Source organism: Budorcas taxicolor, chromosome 18 (assembly GCF_023091745.1).
Source record: "Budorcas taxicolor isolate Tak-1 chromosome 18, Takin1.1, whole genome shotgun sequence".
Classification (NCBI taxonomy): domain Eukaryota; kingdom Metazoa; phylum Chordata; class Mammalia; order Artiodactyla; family Bovidae; genus Budorcas; species Budorcas taxicolor.
The window spans coordinates 9,706,121-9,726,210 of NC_068927.1; the positions used below are offsets into that span (position 1 = coordinate 9,706,121).

At 45.3% G+C, this 20,090-nt stretch overlaps 1 protein-coding gene across 1 annotated transcript in view; it reads left to right on the forward strand.

The window, feature by feature from the left end:
* The window catches only part of GAN (gigaxonin), a 46,415-nt gene extending 26,542 nt beyond the window's left edge, over nucleotides 1-19,873 (forward strand). The window contains exons 2-11 of the mRNA XM_052656465.1: nucleotides 1,825-1,939; nucleotides 4,014-4,364; nucleotides 5,824-6,041; nucleotides 6,256-6,377; nucleotides 9,375-9,487; nucleotides 10,241-10,390; nucleotides 11,272-11,408; nucleotides 11,677-11,805; nucleotides 19,049-19,158; nucleotides 19,274-19,873. Of these exons, the coding sequence (XP_052512425.1) occupies nucleotides 1,825-1,939; nucleotides 4,014-4,364; nucleotides 5,824-6,041; nucleotides 6,256-6,377; nucleotides 9,375-9,487; nucleotides 10,241-10,390; nucleotides 11,272-11,408; nucleotides 11,677-11,805; nucleotides 19,049-19,158; nucleotides 19,274-19,455 (1,627 nt within the window). The 3' untranslated portion in view covers nucleotides 19,456-19,873. The remainder of the gene's footprint in view (nucleotides 1-1,824; nucleotides 1,940-4,013; nucleotides 4,365-5,823; nucleotides 6,042-6,255; nucleotides 6,378-9,374; nucleotides 9,488-10,240; nucleotides 10,391-11,271; nucleotides 11,409-11,676; nucleotides 11,806-19,048; nucleotides 19,159-19,273) is intronic.
* The last annotated feature ends 217 nt before the right edge of the window (nucleotides 19,874-20,090 follow it).

Sequence of the window (20,090 nt, forward strand, 5' to 3'; positions counted from 1 at the left end):
AGCCTTGACTAGACGGACCTTAGTCAGCAAAGTAATGTCTCTGCTTTTGAATATGCTGTCTAGGTTGGTCATAACTTTTCTTCCAAGGAGTAAGTGTCTTTTAATTTCATGGCTGCAGTCACCATCTGCAGTGATTTTGGAGCCCCCCAAAAATAAAGTCTGACACTGTTTCCACTGTTTCCCCATCTGTTTCCCATGAAGTGATGGGACCGGATGCCATGATCTTCGTTTTCCGAATATTGAGCTTTAAGCCAACTTTTTCGCTCTCCTGTTTCATTTTCATCAAGAGGCTTTTTAGTTCCTCTTCACTTTCTGCCATAAGGGTAGTGTCATCTGCATATCTGAGGTTATTGAGATTTCTCCCGGCAATCTTGATTCCAGCTTGTGCTTCTTCCAGCCCAGCGTTTCTCATGATGTACTCTGCATATAAGTTAAATAAGCAGGGTGACAATATACAGCCTTGACGTACTCCTTTTTCCAATTTGGAACCAGTCTGTTGTTCCATGTGCAGTTCTAACTATTGCTTCCTGACCTGCATACAGATTTATCAAGAGGCAGGTCAGGTGGTCTGGTATTCCCATGTCTTTCAGAATTTTCCACAGTTTATTGTGATCCGCACAGTCAAAGGCTTTGGCATAGTCAATAAAGCAGAAATAGATGTTTTTCTGAAACTCTTTTTCCATCACCTTAAGGAAAAAAAAAGTATCAAGTCTGCCAAGGTTTACCAAGAGTTTACCAAAGAAGGCCTGCACCTCATTATGAGGAGGGCAGTGAACTCAATTAAAAATGAGACTTGAACTGAACGTGTATTTCATGAAGGAGGAGCCACGTGTGGCCACGGACCTGTGAAGAGATGTTCAGCACCTGGGTGGTGAGGGAAGACGGGTCACAACCACATCAGAGACCACACTTCACTCACCGACGGGCAGGATTAGGAACTGGGACAGAGACGAGTGTCATAGAGTTTGCGGGTCCACACCAGATGAGGCCGAAAACTGCTCCAGCTACTGGGCAGAATAATTGAGGATTAGTTCATACTTTGGAGAAGAATTTAGCTTAATTCTACCCCCAGGGATAAACCCAAGAGAAATTCTTTAGCATATCACAAAAGGAGACACACACAATACCTAGCAGAACTGTTCCCAATACCCCAAGCCCAGCCCAATACCCACAGCCCAGGGGCCCATCAACAGGAAAGAGGCATATTATACAGCCAAAAAAAAAAACGGAAAAGTGTGATACTTAGCGAGATGAATGGCTCAGCAATATAACAGTAAATGAAAACAGCCCCAGATTACAGACAGCATGAAACACTCTTATAAAATCAAAAACTTTAAATGGGAAACTTGAATACAGCATTTGGTTTAATAGTTACTTCAGATGAGGAAGGAGGGGAATGAACCGATGGGGAGGATGATTTGGTTAGAAGCAGGTTGTTGTCGAGGTCCTGGCTTTTGTTTTGGGTGGTGGATGTGTGGGGTCCTTGTTACATCATTGAAAATAGCTGGATAATTAAATACAGGGAAAAATAAGCCTAAAGGGCCTGGGGTTCCCCAGGTGAAATAGAGACCCTTACTCACATGCCCTTAGTGCTTTGGTTGTCTGTTTCGCTTGTTTTTTAAGAGGAAGCACTGAACCCTTGAACAAGCACTTTGCAGTTGAAAGTCATAGAACATATGTTGCTCCAAAGTTAACAAGCCGAATGTTCTAGATAGGATTCATATATCGATAAGTATCATTTACTTTGTAGAGTATTTAGTGCATAAATATTTCTAGCTATTTCTGTTCTTTCATAGAAATTTTACATTTTTTTCCCTTTCTTAGGACAAAGTTAAACTATAATCCTCCAAAAGATGATGGATCAACCTATAAGATTGAACTTGAAGGGATATCGGTAATGGTTATGAGAGAGATCCTGGATTACATCTTCAGTGGGCAGGTATGCTGAGACCCAGAGGAAGGACTGAGTAGGCCCTCAGGCTCAGGGTGAGGCCGAGCAGCCCCGTCCCCTCCATCTTGCATCACCGCGGGCTTGACTGGCGTCTCCTGCCCCACGCGGCACCCGAGTGCTTTCTTCCGGGGTCTGCCCTTGAAAGAAAAGCAGGCTGATTTACCCAGATCCCAGGCTTTGTCTCTCCCGTTCTGAGCGCCACCTTCCAGTCTGAGACGTGCACACATGGGATGCCCCTCACTGCTGGCTGCTGGTGTTTAAGCCTCTATTCCAGTCTTGCCCTGGACCCACACTCTCAGGGAGCTCGTTCTGTCTCCATGGCATGCACCCGGGAGCCTCTGTGGGTGGTGGGGCTTATTCTCTAGAGGTGAAGACTTCAAGACTCAGGTGACGGGCACCTGCCTTGTGTTCTCAATGCCTCGGTCCTGTCCCCCCTCATTCTTTCCTGCTCATTTCCCTTTACTCTCTGTACCCACTTACATTTCTGGGAATTTCATGAAACCCAAGGAAGGAAGTGATCAGTGGCTAGGGACCCTTTCCTTTTCTCTGCCCTCCTCTGTCCCCCCGTGCCCCGCTATTCATGTGGCTTAAAGGGCAGCATGAAGACTCAACGATCTGGTTCTCTGCCCTCCTCTGTCCCCCGTGCCCCGCTATTCATGTGGCTTAAAGGGCAGCATGAAGACTTAACAGTCTGGGTTTGAATTAGGAGGATGCTGATGTATTTTATGCCTGGTTATGCAAGAGTGCGTTTTCGCTCTGCTCCTCTTGAGGGTGTGTGGCCTGCTCTCTCTCTCTCCTTCCTTCTCCTCATTCTTCTGATTTTCCTTCTGTAAAGGCTCTGTCTCCTGCATAAGTATTCTGAGTGCACTCCTTACTTTTCTCTCAACGTTCATTCTGTCCAGGATCACACTCGGTGACCATCATCCTCTTTGAAGCTTTCTGTTTCATTTCACGATGTTACCACTTTCTCGTTTCTCTAAACGCTAGGTGGTGAGTGTGTGGAAGTAAGGTTATGTGTATGATTATTTAAAATAAATGCACTTAAATCAGTTTGGGGACAGCCCTTAAAATATTGGCGATGCTCTGTAGCATCACAAAACCAGACATAGGACCCAGCTCTCACCGAACTTGTAAAATCAGTTCAGCGACAGTTATGACAGGTTAGAAGCCAGTTAGAGCATATTCATGTTCAAGCTTGCATTTGAAACTTGGAGCCCTTACTTACCTGTGGTACCAAACATGTGCATCTCAAATCGTGGTAAAATGTTTCTTGCTGCACTTCGCTATGCAATCCCTCCTTCACGTTTCCTTGTGGAGTGGACCGTTTGTGATCATGGCAGTATTTTAGGGGCCTATGTCTTTATGTTGCCTCACCATGGCCTAGAAAAACTGTGAAGGGGGTGGAGGAAGAAGCATCAGTAAGAAAACTGAAGAAAATTAAGGAAAAGTAGATGTCCGCAGTGGAATTTGGGGGGATTTATTCCAGAAGGTAGCTTTGAGACCAAATGGTATCTTTCACACCGAGTGCGGTGTTTGGTGTCCCGAAGGCAGCCGCTCAGGCAGCGTGGCTGTCCCTTTCTTCAGGGGGCCCACATGGTGTCTTTCGAATACCGTGTGGCAAAAGGAGGGACCCTTATTTATTTGGAGGAAAGATTTTCATTAGTTGAAGTGCTTGCATTTATAGAAATCCCTTTCCGTCTACCGTAGGATTGCAGAGCTTGCGACTTCCTGATAAGCATTTCCGTCATTTAAGGCTTTCCTCTGAGTTAAGCATGAGCACCGTGGACAGTTCACTCAGAAGGGCTGTTGGTGGTTCATGTGGGTAGAGCGAGGGAAGGACTGGGAGAAGCTGACCAGCCACGCACGGTCTGTGTCGTCCCCAGGTACCTTGGGGCCCTCTGTCTGCTCTTGAAAGCAAAGCTGAGCTGAGTGAAATCCGCCAGACCTCAGTCGCCTTTGACCTCCCACAGTGGAGCTCCCGTGTGGTCTGGCCTGCTAGATTAGTGGTGTGGGTCCTAGACACCCACTCTGAGACGCAGACTGTCCCCTGCGGCCCTTCCAGATCCGGCTGAGCGAGGACACCATCCAGGACGTGGTGCAGGCGGCGGACCTGCTGCTGCTGACGGACCTCAAGGCGCTGTGCTGCGAGTTTCTGGAGGGCTGCATCGCCGCTGAGAACTGCATCGGCATCCGGGACTTCGCGCTCCACTACTGCCTGCCCCACGTGCGCTACCTGGCCACCGAGTACCTGGAGACCCACTTCCGAGACGTCAGCAGCACCGAGGAGTTCCTCGAGCTGAGTCCTCAGAAGCTGAAGGAGGTGATTTCCCTCGAGAAGCTGAACGTCGGCAACGAGAGATACGTGTTTGAAGCGGTCATCCGGTGGATAGCGCACGATACAGAGCTAAGAAAGGTGCCTTGTAGCATGCTCTGACTTTGGCGTTCCACTCACTCATTCGTGTTTGTCTGTTCTCCACCCCAGTTTTACATGTTTTCTCTCTCTCCTCCAACTTGAGAAATGTACAGAGTGGTGATCTAAACCACGACCTGTTAAACATCTTCCCATAGGCTCTCTAAAGTGGTTGGTTTTTTTCAGATCTGTCCACCAGAGTGAGTGTAACTCATCATATAGCAATGACAATATTAACACTTTAAATTGACTTGACATCCTTCGAATGTTGTTTTTAATGGGAAATGTGTTAGAGGAGATCAGGTTTGAGATCGTTAACACATTCAGGGAGGGTGCTTTAGCCTTTACATAACAGGGCTTTGAATCTCGTGTGTATGTTCTAGAGGCTAGCTCCAAAATAAATATATTACATTTTGGAGAGGCTTTCAAAATGTGTAATTGCGTTGTTACTTGTTCTTGGTAATCCTCGGTTTACATGTTACTGATCAGCTTGTAATGTTTAAATTCTGTGGGCCCATAAGCTGTGCCCGCTTGGAGACTGCATGCTTAGTCTCAGCTCGGTTGGCACAGTTAGTGTTCTGGTTTCCACGCCGGTGGGTGGGGTAGCTTAGGAAAGAGGAAAGGAGAGCTTCCACCTTGAAAACACCACTGAAACAGCTTCTCTGTGACCCTCTTCTTGCCTTAAAGTGATGAGGGTGTCAAAGGTGGAGTGGCTGCTGGGCAAGAAAAGGCAGTTCCTCATCCTTTGGTTAATCCCAGCTTAACGCTGTTAAGGACTGCTGGCCTTTACTACTCAGGGTATAGACAAGTGGACCTTAAAATGATGATTCCAAAGCCCAGAAAAACTAGTCGCCTTACATATGTAGAGTCCTGTATTCATTTGGTTCAAATTTAATGATTGAACATGAAAGGCATGTAATTCATATTATACATGTTAGATCATTTTTAGTAGTAATTCCTGAAGAGATGATTACATAGTTGTCACGACTTTTGTTTTTGGAACTTGGGCTTTTTCAGATTTTTCTCATAACTAATGGTGCATTTTCATTGTCTAGTTGACGTATTGTGTCAAGCTCTTTCTGTAACTAATTGTATAAATGGGGTATAACTCATAGCACACCCAAGTTAGTGAGGTAAAGTAAATCATAGCAGAGTTCTCGTAGCTTTTCCTGTTGCAGTGGGAACCCTGTAGGGTGTAATGGAAGCTTCTTGAAACTTTGCAGTGATCCAGCAGGTATGAATCTGAAGTGATGCTATTTTAAGGTAAACTTTTGTTTATCGAGGCCAGAGGAAGTAGAAAGGAAAGGGGCCGCCTCACACATTCAAACAGCACTGGCCCTTGCTCCTTGCCTGTTGATCATCCCACTCGTCAGCAGTTGTAGTTTTCTGTGAGTCGGAAAGTGTGCCTTCTAAATGCACACTCTCCCTGTCTCTTCCCCGTGCTTTCCGCCCTGCTCTGCAGGTCCACATGAAGGATGTCATGTCAGCACTGTGGGTTTCAGGGTTGGACTCGAGCTACTTACGGGAGCAGATGCTCAACGAGCCCTTGGTCCGCGAGATCGTCAAGGAGTGCAGCAACATCCCCCTCAGCCAGCCGCAGCAGGGGGAGGCCATGCTGGCCAGCTTCAAGCCCCGCGGCTACTCGGAGTGCATCGTGACCGTGGGCGGAGAGGAGAGAGTGTAAGCGTGGCCGTGAGCCGTGGTCTAAGTAAGGGGAGAGAGATTTCCATGTGCACAGGAACTCAGGACAGTTCTCAGTGTCTAAAGCCTAAATAGCGATCCATTTTTTTTTTTGTCTTAATGTTTGAAACATTCTTGAGAGCAGTAAACTCGTGGTTATTCTAAGCAGAATATAAACATATTAACTGCTAACTGATGGTCTGCCTCCTCTTAGCTCGCGGAAGCCAACGGCAGCGATGCGATGTATGTGCCCCCTTTACGACCCCAATCGGCAGCTGTGGATCGAACTGGCCCCTCTAAGCATGCCGAGAATCAACCACGGGGTCCTCTCAGCAGGTACTGTGCCCTCATCTGCTTCACTTAAACACAAGATCGAGGGAGACATAATTTCAGTGCTGTGCAGGATGGCTCAGAACCTCTTAAAGATACTGCCCCTCTATGGGGACATGTTCAGCGCGGCTCTAGCTTTCAAGACTGTGGTAAGAAGAGTGTCTTCGGACCAGTCCTTACTGTTCCCAAGTCTTAACTATGCAGCTATTTTTAAGACGTCAGTAGTGGAGCATTTTCATTGGCTGACTTAACTGCTGGAAGAGCAGAGCCGAGTGACTCTTACCACCCACTGGCCGGATGGTCACATCTGAGAACCAGACTTCTTTGAGCCACGCTTGTGCCCCAACTTGGAGAGCCCGGCAGTCTAGAGTTACAGCGTGTAACACACATCCAAAGTAAGAGTGTCGTGTAAGAGCAGGCATTTCATAGGAGACTCGAGAAAATGTTATCTAAATTAGTGCTAGCTTAAAGTTACTTTACTGTAGAAAGAATGTTTTGGTTAACCTTGGCAAGTTTGGAGCGTTATTGGAAGTTCTCACTACCTTGCTGGCGTCATCCCGCCGGTACCATTTCACTTCATTCCAGCTATTGTCAGCAGTCTTCCTGGAACTCTTTCATAGTCTCTGTTTGCCCACTAACAGTACGTTAACATTTTTAAGCTCTCCCACATTGTACTGTATTGTAGATATGGCTAAAACTGTGGAATAGAAATGAAGCTGTAGGTTCCACGATTGTGGACGTTTTCATCAACGGTAGTCAGCTGAATGGAGTGGTGTAGGCAACGGAACATGGGTCTGATTTCTCTGTTCTTTTTCTCAGACTTACTTTCCTTAAGTTTTCCCCCCATAATGTGTATAGTTGTACATAATTTTCACACATGCACACCTACCACAAAGGTTCCTGTATCACTAACTTTCAGGTTTCCTAGAGAGGTGGTTGTTTCAGAAACTTGAAACAGTGAGGAGAGGAATTGTTTCCAATCATGTTGACCAAAGTTGTGAAATGATTGAGTAGTTCCTATATGTCCAGCCTATTCCATGTTTCTTCTTTTCCTGCCTTTTTTCAAAAAACACTTGATCGACTTTTTTTGTCATTCAACTTTTTCCCTCTCTACCAGATTAGAAGTTATATCCTATGTCTGTGTCCCTTTGAAAGTTACATTAGCATCCTCAGCCTGTATTGTTAACAAAGTCCAGAGTTAATCAGTACATTTATACTCTATTTTTCATCTTCCACAGTTTTACAGTATTAAAATATGTGGTTATTTACAAGTAAATATTTACATGTATGTGTGTTTTGTTAATCTATGTTATATACACACCTATAGGTAGTATTCATTTAGATTTATCCACATATTTACCAACTTCTTTGTTTTTTCCCTCTTACTCCTCAAACTTTCCATCTGGGATCATTTTCCTTCTCTCTGAAGTTCATCCTTCTGAATTTAACATGGTCTAATAATGGCAAACTCTAAGATTTGTCTAAAGATGTCATTATTTTGCCTTCATCCTTAAAGGATATGTTTGCCAGGTATAGAATTTTAGGTTGGCCTCTATTGTTCAGCACACTGAAGATATTTTTCTTCTGACCTCTGTTATTCCTAGTTGTTGTCAGTTGTCAGATATAAGATTCTGTCTTTTCTCTGGACTGTGTTTAAGTTTTTTGTTGTTTTTTGTCTTTTTTCCCTGTCATTTCAATATTAGGTGAACATTTTATTTGAAATTTTACCATATTGGGGGATTGTTGGGCATCTTGACTCTGAAGGTTGGCCTATCATCAAATCTCGAAAATTTTTATTTATTATGTCTTCAGATGTTGTCCTTGCTCATTCTCCTCTGTCCCTCTGCTTTTGGAGGTCAGATTAAACGTGGCTAGAGCTTTTTACTCCATCCCCTGCCTTCCGCCTTCTTTTTGTTTTGTTTTCTTTGTGATGAATCTGCCATTGAATCCATCCATTGAATGTTTTATTCAATCCATTTCATCTTTTTTTTCCCCTCTAGAATTTTCTTTTTTTCAAACCTGCTATGTCCATCCCTCCGTATAGAGTTATCAGTGAGCATTTCTGTTTCATCGTCTCTCTTATTACTCTGATGTTTGAAATTTGCAGTCTTTCTCTAGATTACTTCCTGTTGTCTTTTTCTGCTCCTTCATCTTCATAGACTCTAGTGCCTTTGTATACCTGAGTATCTTCGGCTGGGTGCTGATCATTTTATTAAAAATTATTTGTGGGAAAACTTTAATGATTTAAAATCTTAGAATGTTAGATTCTAAAACTTAGATAAAGGTACTGTCTTCCATAGAAGTTTTGCATTTGTTTCTGCCAGCTGCCTAAAAACACTAATTTGTAATTACTGTAAATCAAATTCAAATTTTGAGATTTCCTAGATAAGCAAGGATATTTAAATTTGGCTTCTCATGCTGGTTGGCCTTCATCCTGAGAGTTAGAACTTCGAAGAGGCTTTCCTGCCGGAAACCACACTCTCTGTGGGCCTGGGATGTAGATTTCTATCTTCTTCATGCCCTCAAAGCCATTAAGAGAAAGCTTGCGTTTTTCCCACATTGCTAATACCCTCAGACCAAAGTGGTTTCCATGCATGGTAACCTCTCCAGCCTACATTTCCCTTCGGTTTTACCAGTGTCTCTTTGGCTGTTTCTCCTTTAAGAAAACTATTTTATTTTAAAATACGGCTGGCGAACAGAATAGACAAACTGAGATAACTTGAGTCATCTGATGACTGGATGGGTGGGGTCAGTTTCCCTTTTAAGCCACAGAGAAGTGGGAATCCGCTCAGAGATTCTGAGTGAAGTGAAATGGTCGGGGTGACTGACAGATTAACTGTGTCATCAAGGGTTGAGTGAAGTGTGACGAAGATCTCAAGTCCCTTGTCATCAAAGAAGGTGCCTCTACGTACTGTCTGCCCTCATGGCATTTGCATTCGCCTGGGCATGGGTATTGAAAACTTACGCTTCAGCTTTCTTGTGTGTCTCCTTTGATTTTTTCAGAAGGGTTTTTGTTTGTATTTGGGGGCCAAGATGAAAACAAGCAGACCCTGAGCTCAGGAGAAAAGTATGACCCAGATGCGAACATGTGGACCGCGTTGCCGCCGATGAACGAGGTAGATAGAGCATTGCTTCTTTCTGTTTGACGTTGCTTTTCACCCCCGGTAGCACTTCAGTTTGCTTCTGCCCTTGAGTGTTATGACAGAGACAGCGGCCCCTGCCAGGTACCCGCGTGGCACGCTGCTCACCTCCTTCTCAGCAAGGCCTCCCCGCTGTCCCTCAGCTCCCCTTTCGCCTCCCTTGCTTTCTTTCTCTTCATACCACATCGCCCCTCCTCACACACTGGGCCTTTTAAGTTGTTTACACGGACTTCTGGATGGCAGGGGCTTCTGAGTGGTCAGTGTTGTGAGTGGGTGAGTGTCACACTGTGGGCAGCCTTCGTGCAGGCCCGTACGCACCACCCCACCACCACCACGGGCGGGCCTGTTGCTGGGGCTCTTACACAATTTCACACGTCAGCTGGGTCACTTCTACCCATGCTGAACAAAAATCAGTTTATGGAATCGGGTGGTAATCGTTCTTTTTCTCGTCATGAGCTGACGTGAGCGAAAGGTAAGGATTTTACCCGGGAGTCCACCTCGCGTGAAATTCCCTTGTTCTGGGAAATTCCTGGACTTGGGTTCTCTGTCTCTTGTGATAGAAGAGTGAGCTTCTGGGGAAAGCAAAACTGTTTGAGAGACACAGTTCTGAGTCTTGTATTTCTTTGCAGGAATGTAATGAAAACCTGTCATTTGTATTAAATGTGTGACTATCAGCTTTCAATATGATAGTCGGCCTTTTGTCTACAAAGCTCTTTAATGTTTTTTCAGGCAAGACATAATTTTGGAATTGTGGAGATAGATGGCATGCTGTACGTTTTAGGAGGAGAAGATGGTGAAAAAGAGCTAATTTCCATGGAATGTTACGATATTTATTCTAAAACCTGGACAAAGCAACCTGATTTGACCATGGTTAGAAAGGTGAGAACTATACCTCGTGATGACTGATTCACACGCTGAATTTTAAAGTTAGTTTCTTCATTTCTCATAGATGCATTTTAATGCAATTGATAGTGTTAAAGCATTAACATTAAAGAAGTCTGTCTTTGCTGGTAGCTTCTTGCCTTCACTGTTGCCAGTCACATACCAAGCTGGGGAGCTGTGTGAGAGAGTTCGCAGGGGGCGGTGGGCTCTGGGCAGCGCTGTTGTGTCTGTGGCCCACACCTGATGAATGCTTCTTGATGGCGCTAACCTAGGCAGGAACCAGATCTCCCAAACCTGTTTTCTGAATCATCGTGCACGCTTGGGAGGAAACTTTAATCCATTGATCCAGAGGTAAAGAACTGCCATTGGTTTCTGAGAAGAATGAAGACTAAGGGCTCCCATTAGCCGTTCAGGGCTTGGTCTGTATTTCTGTTCCCTGGTGGAGACGGGCATTTCATCATCAGGCCAGAGCCTTTCTAGCGCCCTGGGTATTTCACACCTTGGTACTGGGACTCACTGGTAATATGATCACTCACTGTGTGTGTGCCCTTCCAGCTGACTTAATTTGGGGCAAGAGTTGAGTGACATCGTTCTCTGTGGACTCTGTGTCTTGGACTCTTCAAATAGTGGTGAAAGAAGAGAGCTTGGAAAGCTCCTTTAAAAGCAAGGCTTGTGTGCTTATCTCACTTAGAGGAGTAGTGTTAGGTGGCGCTAATCCTTCCCTGAGGACAGTATGTGTATTACCCATGCTCTTCCCATTTTTGAAAGCCTCCGTCAGACCCTTTTCCAAACATCTCCCAGGGTTCCAGCCAAGCTGGTGTTGACTCAGCCAACTTTTAATGATAAGCGTTGCCTCCCCCACTGCTTCCTCCTTCCAGATTGGCTGCTATGCAGCTATGAAGAAGAAAATCTATGCCATGGGTGGAGGATCCTATGGGAAACTCTTCGAGTCTGTGGAATGCTATGACCCCCGGACCCAGCAGTGGACCGCCATCTGTCCCCTGAAAGAGAGGAGGTGAGAGAATGGGGATGTGGGCTGCGCAGAGCCCCCTTCGCCTGGCTTTCGTGTCTCCCTTCTTTTAAACGGATCTTTTATTTGACTTGCCATTTGGTTCATGTAACGCTAAATGAATAATCCACACCCTGAGAAAGGAAGACTCATGTATTTGTGAAACACTGAATGTCACAGAGCTAAAACAAGCAAAAGAGGAATTAGGGAATCAAGTCCTGAGATATACTGATGAATCCAATGCTTAGTATGAATATGTTGCGTGGCCTTTCAGGTTTGGAGCGGTGGCCTGTGGAGTTGCCATGGAACTGTATGTGTTTGGGGGAGTCAGAAGTCGCGAGGACATCCAGGGGGGCGAGATGGTAACTTGCAAGTCGGAGTTCTACCACGATGAGTTTAAAAGGTACTTATGAATGTTTTCATGTGGCTTCTGCAGCTTTCTCTTTATGCTTTCAAAGGCGTGTCTTCACTTCATTTAGTTTTGCTTTCAAATCATTTCGCTGAACTTAGCTATTTATGTCTAATGCATGCCGGATATTTATTTAGTGACTTCAGAAGTCTTCGTAACTCATAGGAAAGCCAGAGAAAAATGTTTCTCGAGTGCCGAGCAGTACTTGATGCTTTTGATAGCTTTTAGGAGAAAGTTTAAACTCCTTAACTTAGCAGATGTGGCCTTTTGTGATATGACCTGTGTGTACTCTTTCTGCCACTGTGCAACCCAGGTGCTTCACTTGAGCCCCACTGGGTGATATTTTCCCTCCACAACATGGTATCATTGTCCCAGCTCTGTGCTTTCATACTTTTCCTTTTGCCTAAAACTTCCCTTCTCACATTTATCCAGTTAATTTGGCTTCTTTAAAACTCAGTTTAATGATCACCACCAAGAGAGAGAAGGCCTTCTCATGTCTCCCAGTCTTGAGTTAGGCTCCTTAGTCTGTGACCCCATGCCTGTCTTTCTTGGATTGTGACTGTGAACTGAAGCTCCTTCAGGGCAAGTTCCAGCTCAGCTTTGGGTCCTGGCTTCTGGCCTCACCCCTGGCCTGTATCAGACACTCAATAAACGTGGTATCAGAGATTCTTAAATCATCTGACGGGGTGCCATACATGTGCGGTGGAGTCGCCAGCATCAGTCCAATCCCCCTCACTTTGCTCCTCTCACTCGTTTTATTATAACCACCGAACAGCATTTTTCTTGCAGTAATATGTTCAAATCCTACAGGGAAATTGCTGTGCTAAAGTTAATCTTGTGATAGCATTCTATCGTGTTGCCAGAAGGGGGTGCCAGAATATAATGTTTAATTTCATATTATTTTAGGGTAAACAATGCACAGTTGCCAAGATTTTAGAAATATGTATGTTATCTATTAATGTATTTTAATTTTATGATGTTTGCATAGCCTATTTGTTTTTTTCCCTTCAGTTACTGGGGGCAGACAATCTTATGAAAATTTTCTAGACAAAGTGTGAGAGCAATTTGAGAATGCTTGCTACTCTGGTCGGGACAGGGGCAGAATTTCAAAGACTTTTCTACACCTCTCTTCCATAATGTGTTACTGTGAGGGCTGACTGTTCACGGTACAAAGTAGGGTATGAATTTCCTTCCCAAATGAATCTCAAAACAGTTGCCCAAGTTAATTAACAAACAGGGGTCAGTACATTTGGTTTCTGATAAAATATTGATACAAGCCTTTCTCATAATGACTGAATTACTGTTTGGACAGTGTGAGCTAGAGAGCTGTATCTCACTTGCTGGAATAATCAAGGTTGCTTATGGTTTTACCATTTCCTGTTCCTGTTTTGATTGTATAGGACTTGAAGCTGGCTGTGAAGTTTTCAATCTCCCTTGATATGCTATTGTCATTAGAACCTTAAGATTTCTCTCAGGTTGTCTCCTGTTTATGGAATATTGAGTAATAAGAGTATTGGGCTTCCCAGATGGCTCAGATGGTAAAGTGTCTGCCTGCAATGCGGGGGACATGGGTTCAATCCCTGGGTCAGGAAGATCCCCTGGAGAAGGAAATGGCAACCCACTCCAGTACTTTTGCCTGGGAAATTCCATGGATGGAGGAGCCTGGGTAGGGCCAGTCCTTGGGGTCGCAAAGAGTTGGACATGACTAAGCAACTTCACTTTCACTTTTCACTTTCAGTAAGAGTATTAACTTGCTTTCGTTCGTAATTGTTACACATGACTATTACTTCATTGCTGTTTAAAGTACTTCCCAATAAAATTCACTTATCTGTAGTTTGCTTATATTCAAGTTCTCAGTGTTTGTTCACAAATAGGATGAAGAGAGCTTGATTTCTGTTGTCAATATATAGGACTCTTGTTTAGATAAAGCTAAACATAAACATACAATACTAAGTGCCATATATTACCTCATTTAACACATTTAATCTTCAAAACAGCCCTCTGAGATATAGGTACTCTTTGATTCCTGTCTTGCATATGAGGAAATCAAAACACAGAGAGGTTGAGTCATGTGCCCCAAAACACACAGACAGCATGTGGCAGAGCTGGCATTTGAACTCGGGCGTCCTGGCCTCAGAGACCACCAGTTCAGATACCACACAATAGTGCCTAAAAAACTTAGTCTTTCCCACGAAAACCTATAGAAGGGGGAAAACATCTGTGAGTAGTTTCTCTCTTTAAAGCTCAGATGTTTCCAAGTGTGTGGTATTTGCATACTTTGGAAGCTGCTGCTAAGTGAACAACCTGCCTTAGATTGAAGACTATTTATTGTTTTTAAGTAATCGCTTGTCTTTCCTGTCTTTGTTCCCTATTTTTAGGTTAAAAGTTTCCTGGAAAAATGCCACATCTTACTATTTTCTGTGTTTCTGACTAAAAGCAAAAGTGTTTGAAGGAAAGCAAAAAATTTTTAAAAGTACCCGTATTTATACCAAGTCACAGTAGCAACTTCGTGTATCCAGAAAGACCGTGTATCTACGTCTGCTCTTTGCATCCCTGGTTCTAGGACTGTACTAGACTGGTACTGTCGTCCTCCTGGTGGTCTGTGTTCTTCTTAAGTCATCTTTGATTCTCTGTTATGCTTCGCATCTCATGAGTTGCCAAATCTTATTTTTTTTTAAACTCTATAGTGTTTTTCACACACACCCACCTTTATTTCTCTGCCACAACTCCAGCGAGTTCCCTGTCATACGTGCGGTGTCCTTGGCCTTCTAACCAGTCTCTCTGATACATTTCACCTACTAGTGCTTTTGAAAGATTAGTCTGCCTTTGGTCATTTCGTTCAGATGGAGATTATTCCTAGTTGCCTCCTCCTCGGCGCCCTCCGTGATCTGAGGTTGAGAAGAACATCCGGCCTTTTCCCCTTTCTTCTTTTCCCGTGTTCTGGAGCGCAGCTCACTTCTTACATCCATCCTGTGTCTTGTTGCCTCTGTGCATGTGCTCAGCCCACGTGCCCTCCCCTTCTCGTTTTTAATAAATCAGTTAACTATTCTCTGAAGTCAAGACCTGTCAGCTTCATCTTTTGATGAACGGATACTTGACAGACATCTCTGACCACTGGCCACATCCCCATATGGTTCTCTGACCTGCAGGTCAGGGACCATTACGGGAGCAAGGGTTAAGTGGAAGTCCCTGGAGCGTTCCTCCCCTGCCAAGGTCGAGAACCAGGGGCAGCAGTGCACGCTGAGGAGCATGCAGACCTCAGTGCCACCATCAAAGACTCGCAAGTACAAGGGTGGGGCCCCACCACATCCCCACGTAATTCACTTAGAGTAAGTAGAAAAGTCAGCTGCAGTTTCGAAAATAGCTGTCAGCTTTCCATAAACTTAAACAGGTGGCTAGGTGGTCACCGACCTAATGATTAACCAGTAGGAGGAGTTAACTGCTAACCTGTGAGAGGAGACTCTGATGAAAGCAGAAATAGCCAAGAAAGAAGTGCAGCTGCAGCCTTTAGGACCGAGGGAAAATGTCCCAGGAAGGAACAAACTTGGAAGTTTGCTCCCCACCCTGCAGGGCTGGGATTCACCTCTGTAGAGGAGTGGGTGCAGTGGCCCAGGATACAGCAGAGCCCTGGGATGCCGAGGCCAGAGCTGGTGCGCGAAGCTGCTTGCTGGCTAGCAGAGCACCTTCCCGCAAGTGAGCACCTCCCGGGTCCCCTGCACACTGGAGACGGCAGAGCCAACAACCAGGAAAGAAGCCCTTTCCTCTCCGAGCCTTGCAGTCCCTCTAGCGCCCTCTGTTGACAAAGTTTAGCATTGTACTTACCTTCTCAAAGAGCCGGCTCCTGCCAGTGTTCATTTTCTCCATTGTGTATTGTTTCGTTGGTTTCTCCTCTTGTCTTGTTTCCCTCCTTTTACTTACTCTGGGTTTATTTTGTTTTTCCTTTTCTACCTTCCTCAGGTAGCATATTAGATTTGTAAAATTTCTCTGCTGCAGTCTCCTACCTTCCCATCATAAGCCTATTTCCCTCTTTCACTTACGGAGCATCGTTGTGCTAGCTGTGTCCACATCCCTGCGTGGCAGATAATTCTATCATCCGAGTCATCAGAGTTGGCGTCTGTTAATTTAGTGCCCCGAGAAGGGGCTCTCATTTATCTGGCTCTTCTGTTGAGTACGCCTGGGTAACGTCCGGGCTCTGTGAGCAGGACACTCTTGCAGACCTGAGGTCTCCTCTGGCACTCCAGAGAGGGGCTCCCAGCACTCTGCAGGCAGTGGGCGTGCTCAGACTCGGCGGAGCCTCAGGTGCAAGCATTCGTGGGTCCAGTGCCCGTGAGACATGAGGTCAGCGATGGCCCGATTTCGTTTGCAGGGATAGCTGTTAGTTTTTCCCTTTCCCTGTTTGTTAGAGGCAGCTCAGAGGCAGGGGCCAAGTTGTATTCCCAGTCCCACAAACTGCTTGATACCAATCAGCTTTCAGATACTAGAGGAATCAGATCTTCACTTTATAGCAGCTTGGTCTCTGAGTTGTTCCGTGATCTCGGACAACATTCTGCTTCTACGTTTCTTGGGATTCAAAATAGGGAATGTACCACTCTGTAACAGTCTGGGGAGAGTGTGCATTGGGAAAAAACAGAGCGCTGCTCTTAGTGAAATAATTATACGTGCTGCAGTAGTGAGTGGAAGCCTGGACATGGGTGGTGCTAAAGGGCTTACATACGTTTCCTCTAATTGAGGTCTGCTCTGACCTGGCTATGCTTTTAGCTATGAAAGGGAATTGATCAAATTTACTTAAGTGAACATTATTATATAGCAGAGTCTAGTTTGTTTTGTTTTAAAGTAAAAAAACAAAAGCCTTTTATTTGGGAATAATTTTAGACCTGTAGGAAAGTAGCAAAAATAGAGCTCCCATAAGCTGTTCACCCAGCTCCTCCTACTGTTAACATCTTACGTGCTGTCGTATTCACGTTGGTACGGTATTATTAAGTAAACTACAGACTTTATTCGAGTTTCACCAGTTCATCCACTAATATCTTTTACCCAAACTGCAGCTGACGTTTCTAGTTGTTCTAAGTGAATTAAGTGGGGATGTGGTGGGGCACCACCCTTGTGCTTGGGAGTCTTTGAAGGTTATTGGATGGTTTTTACTAGGATGTCTCTCCACCTGGGCTTGTCTGACGATGTCTTGTGATGAGGCTGAGGCTGTGCGTTGGAGGTGGGGATCCCTCATAAGCGCTTCTGGGCCCTTCTCTGCGTGGTGTCAGGGGGAGAGGCACTTTGTCCCGTCACTGGTGACGCTAATCTTGGTGACTTGGTTAAGGCGCCGTCTGTGGGGTTTCCCCCCTGGAAAGTCACTGCTTCCCCCTTTGTAATTCATGAATATCTTGGGAGAGATAATTTGAGAGTATGCAAATATACTGTTTTTCCTTAAAGTTTCCCCACTAATGGAGCGCCCTCGATGGACTGGCCTCACGGAAGTTAGAGCCGTGCTGTTTGCCTCCGGGGGATCTTTCTGCTTCCCTCGTTCCTTCTCCCTTTGTCAGCTGGAATTCTGTAAAGAACACCTGTCCCTTCTCCCTATTTTCTTTAATGGATTCAGCCGTTTATTTATATCGGTATGGACTCACGGATATTCATCTTACTGTCTGAGTTGCCCAGCCAGGACTGTCGTTGACTGAGTTGCTCCAGCTGCTCCAGCTGCAGTCGTCAGTAGCTGCATGCTGGCTCTGTGTCCTCTGACACACCTCTTTTTGAAGCACTTCCTCCATGGCAGCGCAAGATGGTCCAGGCTCATCTTGTGTTTTCTGTCTCAGCTGTGGAATCAGCCACTTCATGGAGCTTTGGCCCCTTTTCATGGTTATTAAATTGATTTTCAACAGAAGAGCCAAGGCAATTCAGCGGGGAAAGAAATGTCTTTTTAGCAAATGATGCTGGAAAAACTAGCTATCTATATGCCTAGATATAAGGATAAAAAGGACTTAACTCTTATACCTCACACCATATACCAAAGGTAACTTGAAGTGTATCATAAGACCTAAATGTTAACACTGAAACAATAAAATTTCCAGAAATTTTAATTTAAAAAACTTTTGCAACTTTGGAATAGGCAAAGATTTTTCTAGAAGGACACAGAAAGCGTGAACTATAAAAAGAAAAAAAAAAGATAAACTGGAATTCACCAAAATTAAAAAACCGCTGTTCTCAATGTCCCCATTAAGATAATGAAAAGACAATCTACATGCTGAGGAAAAGGATCTGTGATACACATATCCAACAAAGGACTTGTAACTGTAAAATAAAAGAGAATCTTAAAATTCAGTAAGACAGAAAACCCAATTTGAAAAACGAACAGATCTTTGAGCAGACATTTCACCAAAGTCGATACTCAAAGTATCCAGTAAGCACACACACAGGTGCTGAGCACCATTAAAGTGAAAAAAGGCCGACAGTACCAAGAGGTGGCAGAAATGCCCAGCGGCTGGAATTTTCACGTTGTTCATTGACATGCAAAAGGACACAACACCCTGGAAAACAGTGGGCATTTTCTTATCAAAGGAAATACACCTTTAACTGTATAAACAAGCAATTCCATAGCATAAGCCCACCAAAGAGCTTTGCCCTCTAATGTCCAAAATAGCTTCACTCAAAATAGCCAGACACTGGAAAGTTAGTTAATCCCATAGTAGTGTCAGCCTCTGTGATTCCATGGACTGCAGCCTGTCCTGCTCCTCTGTCCATGGGATTTTCCAGGGCAAGAATACTGGAGTGGGTTGCCATTTCCTTCTCCCAGGGATCTTCCCGACTGGGGGATGGAACCCAGGTCTCCCACATTGCAGGCAGACTCTTTACCAGCTGAACCACAAGGGAAGGTTGACACTAGAGGCTGCCCAAATGAACCTGAACAGGTCAATGATTGACAAATTCTGCTACACCAGTGTAGGGCAGTCCTACTTAAAATAACAAGAAATGAGATAATGATGAAACCACAGCATGGGTGAATCTCAGGAACACTGTGCTGAGGGACAGGAGCACACTGAATAGTGGTCTCTGTGATTCAATACATGCCACCTTCCGGAACAGACACGCCTCAGTCTTCAGTGACAGGAGGGAGATGAGCGTTTCCCCAAGAGGGGGTGTGGCGCTCGTGCCTCCTGTTGGCGGCGCCCCGAGTTTTGTCATCTCAGCCGGCCCAGAGTCACGGGCCATCTTCCTAGCCTCCTTCATCGTGTCCCTCTGTTTTCAGGTGGATCTATCTTAATGACCAGAATCTATGCATCCCGGCCAGTTCGTCTTTCGTGTACGGAGCCGTCCCCATAGGCGCCAGTATCTACGTCATCGGAGATCTCGATACAGGTCAGCGTGTAAGAATGATCTCGCGGGAGCCGTTTCCCGGGCGGGGGGTGGTGCTCAGGCGCCCCAGGCGCCCCAGGCGCGGTATGTCACCTCTGCTTGTTCTCCTGGGGCGCAGGCACCAACTACGACTACGTGCGCGAGTTCAAAAGGAGCACGGGGACCTGGCAGCACACCAAGCCCCTGCTGCCCTCCGACCTGCGCCGCACCGGCTGCGCGGCCCTGCGCATCGCCAACTGCAAGCTGTTCCGCCTGCAGCTGCAGCAGGGCCTCTTCCGCATCCGCGTGCAGTCGCCATGACGCGCGGCCGCGGGACGCGCAGCTGCTGACCTCGCCCCGGCCTCCGTGCGGTAACGCGGGTGGTTTTCTAACGCCTTGAAGCCTGGGCTTCAGCTCTTGTTCCGGAGAAAACGTAAACTGCTGGGAAAAAAACTACCGAAAGGGGGAATCCGTTTCTCCCGTAGGGGTGTCCCTAGACCAACCGGGGCTAGTCAGTGTCCCAGGAAAAGGGAAGTGGGAATCCTATCGTGTAAAATATGGAAGTTAAAGCCCTAAGGTGCATTTTCCCCGAGGGGATATCATATCTGACTGACCGCTGTGTTCAAGTACCTGGCTTTGGTTGGGGGAAAAAAAAAAAAATCCGTATATGCAAATCAACATATCCAAACATACCGGGATTGCTTTTCCACTGCACTTGGAAGGAGATATTATGCCTAACTCTGCCCAACCATTTAAAGGTTTGTGCCTAAAAATGTTAGTTTGGACTCAATGCCAGTTAGTCTCCACTTAACTACTAGTTCTCTATCCTAAGAATCTTTTTGAACTAAATTATGATGAATCAAAAAACTAAGATAAAATTTCTCTTGTATGACATTCTATCTTAGTAATCTAAAGGGTCAGTAAATTAAGGAGTCAGGTGGCAGCCCCCCTGTGAC